This window comes from Kogia breviceps, chromosome 20 (assembly GCF_026419965.1).
Source record: "Kogia breviceps isolate mKogBre1 chromosome 20, mKogBre1 haplotype 1, whole genome shotgun sequence".
NCBI classification, from domain to species: Eukaryota; Metazoa; Chordata; class Mammalia; order Artiodactyla; family Physeteridae; genus Kogia; species Kogia breviceps.
The window spans coordinates 12,502,272-12,515,233 of record NC_081329.1 but is presented as its reverse complement, the minus strand read 5'-3'; the positions used below and the strand labels follow the sequence as shown (position 1 = coordinate 12,515,233).

The window sequence follows — 12,962 nt, the reverse complement described above, 5'->3', positions numbered from 1 at the left end:
ATTTATAAATGTGGAGTGTACAAAAAAACTGTGGGCTATGGATAAGGATTTGAGAATTACCAGTCATTGGAACTTGACATTTTGAGGGGTACAGGTCAGTTCTTTTGTAGAATATTCCTCAGTTTGGGTTTGGGTTTCTTTTAGGCTTCCTCATGATAGATTCATGTGGTCGTTGTTGGTAGGAATACCACAGAAGTAATGTGTGTCCTTCTCCGCACGTCATATGAAAGAAGCATATGCTCAGTTTGTTCCTGTATTAGTGATGTTAACTTTGATCATTTAATGTGGTATCTGCCAGTGTTCTCCACTATGAGGGTACTATTTTTTGCCCTTACAATTAGTAAGTATTTTGTGGGAAGATACTTTGAGTTTATATATATATATCCTGTTCCTCATCAAGTTTTTACCCATCACTTCTAACATCAATTGATAATTGTTGCCAGAATCTAGCATTAATCTGATGGTTGCAAAGTAGTGATTTTTCTAAGTCTATCATTTCCTTTTACATTTATTAGATGACATTATACTGTGAGGGAGAGATTTTCCATTTCCCTGTTTGCTTATTAACTGCCTGAAAGCATGGATTCCTATTTGATACAAAGAGTTATCTGTTACTGTTACTGTTCTTAGTTATTTTGATGCTCACATTTTCTAAGATTTGGCCAATAGAAACTTCATGCTGGCTCCAGTGTCCTCCTAACACTGTATTTTTGAGTACTTGCTACTTTCTTCCACAGGATGTTCCAGACCCATCTTGTACTTGCCCTGTTCTAGCTCAGGAATCAACCATTTCCCCAAGGAACACACACATGTATATATGCATACTATACATATATAACACATACATCCATATTTATCTGTGTAAATCATATTATACCTCCAGTTCTACTTCAGCCTCACACAATTCCTGACCTTTTCCCAGTGAGAAACCTGGCTTCCAGTACTCTTAATATTTTGCTAAATTTGTTTAATATACAGAAATCATTTTCAGAATTGTTTTCCCATACCACTATCAAAATCAAACCTACTAATAGGGTTCAATATTTGTTTGTAGTTTTTTATGTCTTTAGACCACAGGTATATAGTCATAATATATGTTTAAAAGTTGCTTCAGTGTGTGGTTATGGTATCTTGTTTATTTGATTTGTTTTGTTTTGAAATTTTTTAATGTATACAAAAGTAGAGAAAATAGTTAAATGAAGCCTGGTGAACCTAACTTTAATGTTTATCGGTACGCGATCAGTCTGATTTCACCTTCACTTCCCACTCACTCTCCCCTTCGCCTCAGATTATTTTGAAGCAGGAAAGCTTTTTTCTTTAAGCTAAGATTTGTGCTTTTCAACAATTTACTGTAATATAGCTTATATGGTCCTTAAGAAGTCCTTTTACTTACCTTTTATAGTATTGTTCAATGTTCTATAAGTTAACTTTTACTGTTTATCTTTATAGCATCAAATAGTAAATATAGATCTTATGCTGGAAATGTCAACCCCTCTGGCAGCTGTAACACCCGTCATTGAAAGAGAAAGCGGAGGACACCACTATGTTAATATGACTTTACCAGTCGACGCAGTTGTATCTGTTGCTCCAGAAGAAACGTGGGGAAAGTAGGTATTTTCTAATAATACTGCCACGTTTAAATGAGGACCCTCTCCCAAAGTAATCAGAGCTCATTTGAAATTATCATATAGGCATATTCAGGGTTGTTGTTGTTTTTACTGTGATTTACTCCTTGTTTATTATTAAACTAAGAGTCATCTAGTAACTAGATGTTTATTGGAGGAAGTAGAGTAATATGCAAAACCTGTTGGGTTTTCCTTTTATCTATACGGAGGAAATTTAGTTTATTTAACATTTAACTTTGCATTTTTTAGACTTCCTTTAATAAACCTGGTCCAATCAAGGATATTAGGAATATAGTCACTCGACACTTTCATGTATCATAAACTACTATAACTTCTGTTAATGCACTTGTATATTTTTCCCCTCCTCAGAGTTCGTAAACGTCTGGTTGATGCAATTCATAATCAACTAACTGATATGGAAAAATGCATTTTGAAATACATGAAAGGAACATCTATCGTGGTCCCTGAACCACTACACTTTTTATTACCAGAGGAAAAAAATCTTGTAACAATTTCATGTCCATCAGGAATTCCAGATGATCAGCTGCAGGCCTATAGAAAGGTGAAACCAATTCATTTTTTCTTAAAAAAAAATACAGCTATCATTCATTTTGTGTTTAATTATGTGTTTCTAATAAATGGACATTGTTTTGTGATTTAATTTTAAAGTGTGGACGCAGACTATTAGCTTTACACCTTATTTAATTTCTGTTCTATAACTTTTTAAAGTATTTTAATGAAAAAATACTTTGCTAAACCATATGTAACATTTTAATTTCATATGTTCAGTGTAGTTCATATGTTATTTTTCTGTAATGAAATTTAGAACTGAAAAGATGCTTACATGCCTAGAGCAGCTGATGAGTGTTATTTAATGTATTCCTTTTCTCTTCCGTTACTTCCAGATTTGTGAAAGAGACAAGATTAGAGTCAGAGAAGGGAAATTAGGATTTATGCTGTTTCTAATTAGTATTTATAGTAACCCCCACGTCCCAGGGTTATTTGGGTTTTATTAGAGGCATTTTGAAGAAAACATGATCAGCATTCAAAGAAATGAGATTTCATGGCAAAATGACTGGTTTGGGAGTACATATTTTTGATGTGTGGGCTTGCCTGGCATCCATCAGATTTCTTCCCAGTCTCTGTCCCTGAAAAGAGATATAACAATGTAACCCTCTGTACCTCTCTGTAAGTGCCAGATGAATTGATTTGCGAGGCAACAGTTACATAAGCTAATGATCCCATTCAAACTGCTAGAATACATAGGAAATAGCAAAAGAAGATGTCAGACTTTTCAAAGTAACTATTACATGTTTTTATACATTCAGGAATATATTGCCTTTTAAACATGCATGTGTACTTTTATTTTGATGCCATATTGGTTGGTTTCTTGCCACCAATCTCTATAATTTAATCACTACCCCTTATATTTGTTAAGTACTCTAAGCATGATTTTTTAAAATATTTTGATATAATTATATCATTGTTAATTATAATTTACTCATTTATGAGGCTGTTTCAAAACCAGTCTTTAGCCTGGATGTATTTTAACAGAGTGTGTTATAGTGAGTAATTTTAAATTATCTCAGTTCTCTGACTAACGAATTATTATCATTTTTCTACATTCCCTTCCAGTTTCTATCCATATACAGAAATAAACAAAAATAAATCTTTTTTGGTTTTAGTTTAAATCTCACTTTCTTTGACCTTAGTGAATTAAATCATAAGTGCGTTTGATAACATTTATAACCAATATTTAGTAAATTTTCTGTTTTGTATCAGTTTGAGTTTATTTATTGACTAGGAATCTAAATGATTTAACTTTTTTTCTCTTCTTTCCTCTTGATTCTGATTTCATTTAGGAGTTACACGATCTCTTCAATCTGCCTCATGACAGACCTTATTTCAAAAGGTCTAATGCTTATCACTTTCCAGATGAACCATACAAAGATGGTTACATTAGAAATCCACATACTTATCTCAATCCACCTAACATAGAGACTGGTATGGTGAGTTTAATAATTCTTTATGTGAGTCAGTTGATCATAAGCATCATTAGTTGTTTTCTGTCTGTACCCAGTGGAAGTTGTAAGGATCAGTTCATAATGGGTAGCATCGTCCCTAAAACATACTTTGCCACCCTTTTCTTTTAACGATCATTGCTTTAGATAGCATTAATTCACAGTGGTCTAAAAAGGTTAGACCACTAACCTAAAAAAGGAAGAGAACCTAAAAAGGTTCTCTTCCTAAAATTCCATTCCTTAATTTCTTTAAAGGCTTGTCCCATTTTATTTCATTCTGAACCTGAGAAATCATGCTAATTAAGGGCATATTTCTACACAACTCACACTGTAGGAAAAGGCTGATAAAGCACTACATGTTTCCTGTACAGCACATACCTAGTTGTAAGGGGTAGATCTTTTCACTAAAGGTAGCTCAGAAAAGGAGCGTGGGGGAAGGGTTCCTTTAAGGATGCATGCAGGCTAGTAAGATCTCATGGGCAACCAAGAATAGGAATCGTACAGCTGGGTCTCTTAGAACAAAGCAGCGCTGTGACTGGCCTCGGTCTCAAGGCGTACGCTCACTCCTTGATGGCATTTCTCAGCTTTCTTTGGGGGTGCTTTTGATCCTAACTGGCCTGTTCCTTCCCTTTACTCTACCTTTTCTCAGCCTTGTCTTCTGTTTCCTCATTTTTTTCAGCCTGACATAACTTTCCCTACTCTCCCTCAGAGCTGCTCATTTCATGCATTGTTTCAGCTTCCTTCCTTGCACTTACTGCCTGCACCTCAATTCAAATTCCCATAAGAGAAAACTCGATTGGCCCATCTTGTCATGGCATTTATTCAATACCTGCTGAGTCTCCAGGTGCTTTGTAAGGAAATCTTAAGAATTAAAGATGAGTACGTGCTACAACGTTGACCCTAGGGCAGATAGGGGTCCGCTTCTGGTTCTGGCCATCAGCATGCACTTGGGGCAGCAGCTTCATCTACGAGAGCTGTGGGCAGACCAGCTTCGCATAGAACAGCCCTGGCTGGGCACTCGCCGTTACATGCATACAAATGAGACTTTAGTCAACATTTCAGTGAAATTGAATGATTTCACTTATTTTGCTTATATGGGAGGATATCTTGAGAGACCTGTTCCTGATTGAAAATCTTGTTCTGTCACAGTCGTAGAATCATAGAATAGGAAATACAAAACTTAGAGTTTCTAACAAACAACATAACTCTTGATGGTTTTCTCATAGATTATTACATAAATGTTTTCTCTCTCAGATTATATTTGGAACTCTTCTAGGGTAAGTATTATATCATATATTCATTTGAAATTCCTAATAGTTCTTTACTAAGCGCTGGGACACTCAGAAGTTACTGAATAAATACTGATTGTTTTTTGACAATGAAATGGGTTGGTTATCTGTATTGAAAAAATTCAAGAAGCATTTATATATTTCTTAATATTTATTATATGATACTTAATGTGTGCATGTAATATATATGAAAGTTATAAAGCACAGTAAAGAAATCAGTATTGGAGAGCTCCCTACCCCATTTAAGAACTAGGACGTGGCCAGTCTGACTGTATGCCCCTTCCTATCCACTCCTCTGCCTTCCCGACACCCAGGAGGAACTATTATACTGAGTTTTGGGTTCATCATTCTCTTCGCTTTCTTTTAATAGTTTCATATATATGTATATATTCTCTCAACAATGTTGCTTTTAGTCTTTCTTGATTTTGAGTTTTACCAAAATGGTGTCATTCTGTGTATAGTCTTCTACAACTTGCTTTTTCACTCAATATCATGTAGCTTAGATTTATCCATGGTATTGTGTATAACTGTAGTTCAGTTATCTTTATTTCTGGATAATATACCTTGGTATGATTTTTTTTCCCCAGGTTGTTTTGCTATTTAGACACCCCTGCTATAAATGTGACTGTACATGTCTCTTGTTACATATATGCAACGTCAACAATTTGCTATATTTGCTTCATTTCTCCTTTTTTCCCCTTGAGCCATTTCAGAGAAAATTACAGGCATCATGCTCTTTACTCCTAAATACTTCCAACGCAAATCTCCAAACAATATTAGATTTGCGTTCATGATAGTTTGGTTGTGATTAATTATTATTTTTTATTCTCTGTTGGATTTAGTTTGCTAATATTTTGTTAAGATTGTTGCATCTGTGTTCATGAATGATATTGTCTTATAATTTTCTTTTCTCATACTGTTCTTACTTTACTTTTGTATCAGTAGTATACTGGCTCATTGAAAGAGTTGGGGAGTGTTTCCTCTTTTTTAAAAAAACTTGTATAAGGAACTAAAGTAAGTCTAGCTCCGAGAATAGTAAAATGACTCGGTATGTGTATGTGTAATATAATATATACATCTATCTTAATTTAATATTTTACTATGTTTCTTCTTTTTATATAGATTTCTGTGGTCCAGGGCATATATGGTTACCATCATTATATGCAGGATCGGATAGATGACAATGGCTGGGGCTGTGCTTATCGGTCTCTGCAGACTATCTGCTCTTGGTTCAAACACCAGGGATACACAGAGAGATCCATTCCAACACACAGAGAAATTCAGCAGGTAGAGAGCATGCCATTTTGAACTGTAATCAGTTGGATGTTTCATTAACCCTTAATATACCATTAATAATTATTCCTACCTCATGGTACAGACTTATTTCTGTTTTGAAGAAAAAAAATATAAATACTGGTAATCAGGGAGAATGCCCTAAACGTACTTTTTAATAGCTGTCTTGTGTATGGATCTTTTTGTATTTTTAAATACACAAAGGCTCTAGTTGATTCTGGGGACAAACCAGCAACATTTGTCGGATCGCGGCAGTGGATTGGATCTATCGAGGTGCAGCTGGTACTGAACCATTTGATTGGTATAACTTCAAAAATACTGTTTGTCAGGTAAGGACACTTTAAGAAATCTGAGAAATCATTTCAAAGAGAATTTGTCATTTTTATTAAAAGAAAAAGTACATTTTCCCCCACATTTGTTTTCACCATTTTCTCTTCCTCCACATTGCCTCCTTGCTTTATAATCTCATTTTTCTAGCCCTAAATTTTTTTGTTATTTTTTAGAAGATGTTTGAGTTTATGAGTAAACTTTGTGATATCTGCTTATATGTTCTAGGCCTAATCTTAGTCTGGAAGAGGAAAACTTGCAAATATGTCAGTTTTGAGTAGAGTTACAGAAAGTCTAGTTTTTTTGTTTTGTTTTTCTCTTTTTATTTAGTTTTTTATTTATTTTATTTTTTGGCTGCGTTGGGTCTTCATTGCTGCGCGTGGGCTTTCTCTAGTTGTGGTGAGCGGGGGCTACTCTTCATTGCAGCGTGCAGGCTTCTCATTGCAGTGGCTTCTCTTGTTGTGGAGCACGGGCTGTAGGCACACGGGCTTCAGTAGTTGCAGCACGTGGGCTCAGTAGTTGCGGTACGCGGGCTCTAGGGAGCGCAGGCTCAGCAGTTGTGGCACACGGGCTTAGTTGCTCCACAGCATGTGGGTTCTTCCCAGACTAGGGATCAAACCCGTGTCCCGTGCATTGACAGGCAGATTCTTAACCACTGCACCACCAGGGAAGTCCCCAGAAAGTCTAGTTTTTTAATGCTTAAGGCAGAGATGTCTTGAAAGGAAAAAATCAAATGTTGATCTATGACTGACCTTTTTGTTTATCTCCTACTCTTTTTCTTCCTAAGATTCTAATAAATTAATAATGTGTCCAAATAATACATTCATTTTATCTTTTCCAATATATTTTAATCACAATTCTAGTATTAACATACGAGCAAATATTAATATAAGATTGATATCTATGACCATCACTAGCTTACTCCTTATTTATGAGCTTATGTTTTCAATACATTTTCTATTACATCAACCTTGCTAACTATAGTGTTATTATTTTTATTGTCCAAGTACTTTAATACCTCTGATTTCACAATTGCAGTTTGGATTGGCTGTGGAAATCAGTGCTAATAAGTGATAGATTAAGTAGTGAAACATATGGTGATTAAAAAATGAGTTTTGGCACAGTAAAACATTATTCATACATTCCCAACTATCTTAGAAATAGTTCATCTGATAGAAAATGGTTTCTTTCTAGCCAAGGTTCTGAAATGGCCTCGCAGGGACGGGAACTGGTTAATCATTTCCAGAGTGAAGGAACGCCAGTAATGATCGGTAAGGTGTTTGGATATCTTGGGTTCTTTTGGTAGAGTGGAGAGTATGTGAAACTTATGGTTAATAAAAATATGTAACGGCACATAAAATCAGTCATTTTTAAACATATTAAAATTAGATTTTACATCATGCATACTGTCCTCTGGATATTATTTTAAAATTTCCAAGGCAGGAGGGAAGTTACAAAAAAGATAATAACCAGAAGTAGTAAAGGCTAAGAAGAGAAATGATAGCTGTGTTCAAATACTTGAAGAGTTGAGAGCAGAATGAAAAAGAGGCAGTGGTCACTGAGCTGAGCATTGTTAAGTCATGGCTAGCACTAACTTGGCTGGCTGTGTGACATTATGCAAATTGCTTAACCTCTCTGGCTTTATTTGTCAAATAAGAGGATTGGATTAGCTGATCTAAAGATTCACGATTCTGTGAGAAATAAGACTTGTCCTGTGATGACAGAAGGCAAGCTAAGACTGGTACGTAAGAAATGCAGGTAGGCAGATTTCAGCAAAATACAGAAAGTATTGAAAGAGTAGATGGGCGACATGACACCGTTGGAGGTACCCAGAGCAGAGGCAGCATTGCCCAGCTGCTGAGAGAGGCACCAACAGCAGTGATTGTTACTCTGTTGGGTGGAGTTTAGACCCTCTGTGGCCCTTTTTAAGTCCAGTCTAGGTAATTCCATGGATATTGCAGTGAAATATAAACCTAATACGATTATAGATACGATTGTTTCTTTTCTGTCTTAAAGATGTAATTTTATCTTTTCAGAGTATATTTGACATTGTGTCGTTTACAGTGTACGCCAGTTGATTTTAATTCTATTAGATAGGCAAAATAATCTTTTTAAATTGAAATTGAATGGGAAGTTGAGATTAATATATGCCCTCTCATTTCATATTTCCTCTTCAATAGGGGGAGGAGTTTTGGCCCACACAATACTAGGAGTTGCATGGAATGAGATTACAGGACAGATAAAGTTTCTGATTTTAGATCCGCATTATACAGGCGCTGAAGATCTGCAAGTTATTTTAGAAAAGGTAAGTGTCTGTTGAACACAAATTTAGATACAACGCCAAGAACCCAGAACCAAAGGATAGAAAACTGGCAGCTGACAGAAAGATGCATTATGAACTGAGGGCAGGGGTCCTCACTGTAAGGAGGGATTCTAAGGCTGTGATGAGTAACTGTCTCTCTAGATACAGAGGACAAGGACAAGGGGGAATTAAAGTAAATTGTGAAAGACAAAATTTAGCTTAGATTTATCAAGACTTTCTCAGTTATTAAACTTAATAGAATGCAAAACTCATAAATATATTCCTCTGGAGACTTACAGCTTTGCATAAATATAAATATAGTGAGATATATCAATGCCTTGAAATAGAGTGGCGTATATAACCTTTATAATTTTAGAATTAACCAGAAATTAGCTAAGCAGTATGTTGGACATATGGAGGCTTGACTGCCTTTAATTTATTTACATATAACTTCATCTCATTATATGAAGGAGTTATATTTGAAACAGATTTAAGAGTATTTGTTGATGCTTGAACTACCAGCTAAAGGAGGTATAAATTTAAGTTAATTTATAGGCAACTAATTCAGATTTAGTTCTGGCTTTTCATGAGATATTAGTACTAAATTTTCATGCAACTCAGTACTAAATCTTTAGGAGGCAAGTGTTATAAGACATAATTAACCTGAGTTTTAAATAAGTTTTATATTCTTTGCCAAATATATTAAAATTACAAAGAATGCATACAGCCTTTCCAGCTATAAGCCAATGAATATATCCTATCCACTACCCTTCATTTTTGTCATGTTGTCACTTAAGTCAGTATCATTAGTGCCCATAAAAAGGTTTCTCTGCTCTTTTTTTTTTTTTTGGCTGCATTGGGTCTTGCAGCTCACAAGGCTGCTCCTGCAGAGGCATCACTTAGAGACAGTAAAAGGAAAGCAGGGCATGTTCCAGGAGCTGTGGCAGTTTTAACATGATTAGAGCTGGTGAAGAGGTGTGGCTGACAACTGAGGGACAGGCAGGAGCTAAATCGGGACGGTCACTGTGAGCCAGTCAGAGGGGCACGGCATCCAGATTTTAGCTTAAAGGCAGCGAGACGCCTTATGATTTTAATTAGAGGCATAATGCAGATAATAAAATTACTTCTTTTTGGCTGGCTTGACAGGACTTTGGACTAAATGGAATTATCTAGGTAGGGTTTTCTGATGCGATTAGATAGAGTAAGACATTGTCCCTGCTTACTTTCTCTGAGAACTGCACTCTCCTTTGCTAGTTTTTTTTTTTTTTTTTAAGCATTAACTTGAGATGTCTGTTTTTTGTGATTAGCAATAATCTTTTAAATTATTTTATTTTTGGCTGAGTTGGGTCTTCATTGTTGCACGCAGGCTTTCTGTAGTTGCGGCGAGCGGGGGCTACTCTTCACTGCGGTGGGCGGGCTTCTCATCGCGGTGGCTTCTCTTGTTGAGGAGCACGGGCTCTAGGCACGTGGGCTTCAGTAGTTGTGGCTCATGGGCTCTAGAGCGCAGGCTCAGTAGTTGTGGCGCACGGGCTTAGTTGCTCCGCGGCATGTGGGATCTTCCCGGACCAGGGCTCAAACCTGTGTCCCCTGCCTTGGCAGGCGGATTCTTAATCACTGCTCCACCAGGGAAGCCCTCCTTTGCTAGTTATATTTCTGTAGAACTTTGTAACAGCAAAAACCCTTTGCTCTCTTCGCACATGCAAGAAACCTTGAGGCCAAGGCCGGGCCATCAGTAGAAGTGCTGTTGACTCTCACGTGACTCAAGAATCTAAGGCACTGTCTTATTAGTCCATCCCGGCTACTGGAACAGAATACCATAGACTGGGTGGCTTATAACAACAAATTTATTTCTCACAGTTCCGGAGGCTGGGAAACCCAGGATCAAAGTGCTGGCCAATTTGGTGGGTGGTGAGGCCCACTTTCTAGTTCGAAGATGGTAGTCTTTTTCACTTGCCTCACATGGTGGAAGGGATGAGGGAGCTCTCTGGGCCCTCTTTTAATGAGGGCACTTAATCCCATTCGTGAGGGCTCTACCCTCATAGCCCAGTCATCTCCAAATGCCATCACATTGGGGATTAGGGTTCAACGTACAAGTCTCGGACACATTCAGTCTATGGCAGGGGCCAGAGGACCATTTGCACCTCTGCCTGACCTCTCTTTACCCAAGCGGGGAGCTTTCCTGTTTGAAGTTCCCAAGCCAGTTACCTCAAAGGAAAGAAGTCTGCCTCCCCTACTTACTCCCCCAGTTTCTGGTTTGGGTTCCCTCTCTATCCACTTCTCCGGAAAAAAATCTGAGTCTGGTTACCTGGAGATGGCCCACATGTGTGAAAAGACCACAGAAAGATTAAAGCAGAGAAAGTATAAGCCTTGTTTCTATTTATTATTAAGAAAACAGATTTAAGGACGTTAAATTCATTACAGAAAGTTTTGCTGAAAAAAATGAGATGATAAAAAAAGTTTGTTTATGTAAAGAAACAGTTCTCAACGATAATAAACCAAACTTAATGGTAGTTACCTGTGGAGGGGTGGGCAGGACTGGTGGAGGATTTTTTTTAGTTTTTACTTTTCACCTCATTTGAACTTTATATGTATCTTTATTTCTGCAATCAGAAAAATAAAAATGAAAAACCTAGGGCTTCCCTGGTGGCACAGTGGTTAAGAATCTGCCTGCCAATGCAGGGGACACGGGTTCGAGCCCTGGTCCGGGACGATCCCACATGCCGTGGAGCAACTAAGCCCGTGTGCCACAACTACTGAGCCTGTGCTCTAGAGCCCCCGAGCTACAAATACTGAGCCCGCACACCACAACTACTGAAGCCCACGCGCCTAGAGCCCATGCTCCACAACAAGAGAAGCCACCGCAATGAGAAGCCCGCGCACCGCAACGAAGAGTAGCCCCCGCTCGCCGCAACTAGAGAAAGCCCACGTGTAGCAACGAAGACCCAATGCAGCCAAAAATAAAATAAATTTATTAAAAAAAGAAAAAAAAAGAAAAACCTAAAGAGCATCTCTACTCAACCCTCCCACCTCCACACTGAAAAACAGACTAACACACCATCTTCTCCTATAGGAACTATGAACTTTGACTTCAGGTCGCTGCCAGAATGCCCAGCAGCTTCCCAGTTAGGTAGGGCAAGGGCTAGAACTACTACCTGTCACTCACACGGTGGCATTTTGAATCCTCACTAGTCTCCTCACAAGTATTTGCAAACAAAGCATTTCATTTCAGAATGATGTAACACGGACAAGTCGTGAGCTGGGTCTTTAAGAAAATATTGATAAATCAATGGCCTTAGAAGAAATTTGATAAACTTCTATATTCACAATGAGATTTTGTTTGAAAGCAATTTCCTCTGCTGGGGAAAGGGATTAATACTGACATAAAATTGGAAAGTGGCATGATTACAGCCTGAGGAAAACGAAGGGCATAGGCTGCAACTCCAAGGGCAATCTCAGATTTCTCACTGCCACGTATCACTGCCGAGATGCCACTGCTGGGAAATTGGGATCAAGGCAGTGGCCGATTTGGTGGCTGGGGGGGCCCACGTTCTAGTTCAGTCTTTTTCACTGTCTATACAGTCTTGTTATGGACAGATGCCAGTTAAACTATCACGTGCCATCGACTGCCAGAATTCTAAAACTGTGCATCTTAAAATCAATAAAATGTGGTATTGAGTAACAGTACCATAATGAAGCTTTTCATTTTTAATGATTCCTATGATTAAATATCATAGAATTAAAATTTTTTTAATTCTGTCTGAAATGGAACCAAATAAGCTACTTTTCTATGCTTTACAGGAACTCAAATATTTGAATTATATAGGTATTTAGAGCCTTATTCCAAGACCCTGCTGAGCAGGATTGTAAAATGTTACAGTTTCAATCATGTAGTCCAATAACTTTGTAAAAGGTTTTCCTTTCCCTTCTCCCAAATCTAGGGCTGGTGTGGATGGAAGGGTCCAGACTTTTGGAACAATGATGCTTACTATAACTTATGTCTTCCTCAGCGACCAAATACTATTTAAAATATCTTGGACTCAAAGACTGTAGTAAAGTTGTACTTTATAAATTTGTTGATAAAGAATAAATTTAATTTCAAATTAAA

The 12,962-nt window shown here is 37.4% G+C and overlaps 1 protein-coding gene across 1 annotated transcript in view; it reads left to right on the top strand.

Annotated features, from left to right (window-relative positions):
- The window catches only part of UFSP2 (UFM1 specific peptidase 2), a 25,313-nt gene extending 12,351 nt beyond the window's left edge, over window positions 1-12,962 (top strand). The window contains exons 5-12 of the mRNA XM_059049356.2: window positions 1,450-1,607; window positions 1,995-2,187; window positions 3,488-3,634; window positions 6,058-6,222; window positions 6,433-6,557; window positions 7,750-7,826; window positions 8,736-8,860; window positions 12,796-12,962. Of these exons, the coding sequence (XP_058905339.1) occupies window positions 1,450-1,607; window positions 1,995-2,187; window positions 3,488-3,634; window positions 6,058-6,222; window positions 6,433-6,557; window positions 7,750-7,826; window positions 8,736-8,860; window positions 12,796-12,882 (1,077 nt within the window). The 3' untranslated portion in view covers window positions 12,883-12,962. The remainder of the gene's footprint in view (window positions 1-1,449; window positions 1,608-1,994; window positions 2,188-3,487; window positions 3,635-6,057; window positions 6,223-6,432; window positions 6,558-7,749; window positions 7,827-8,735; window positions 8,861-12,795) is intronic.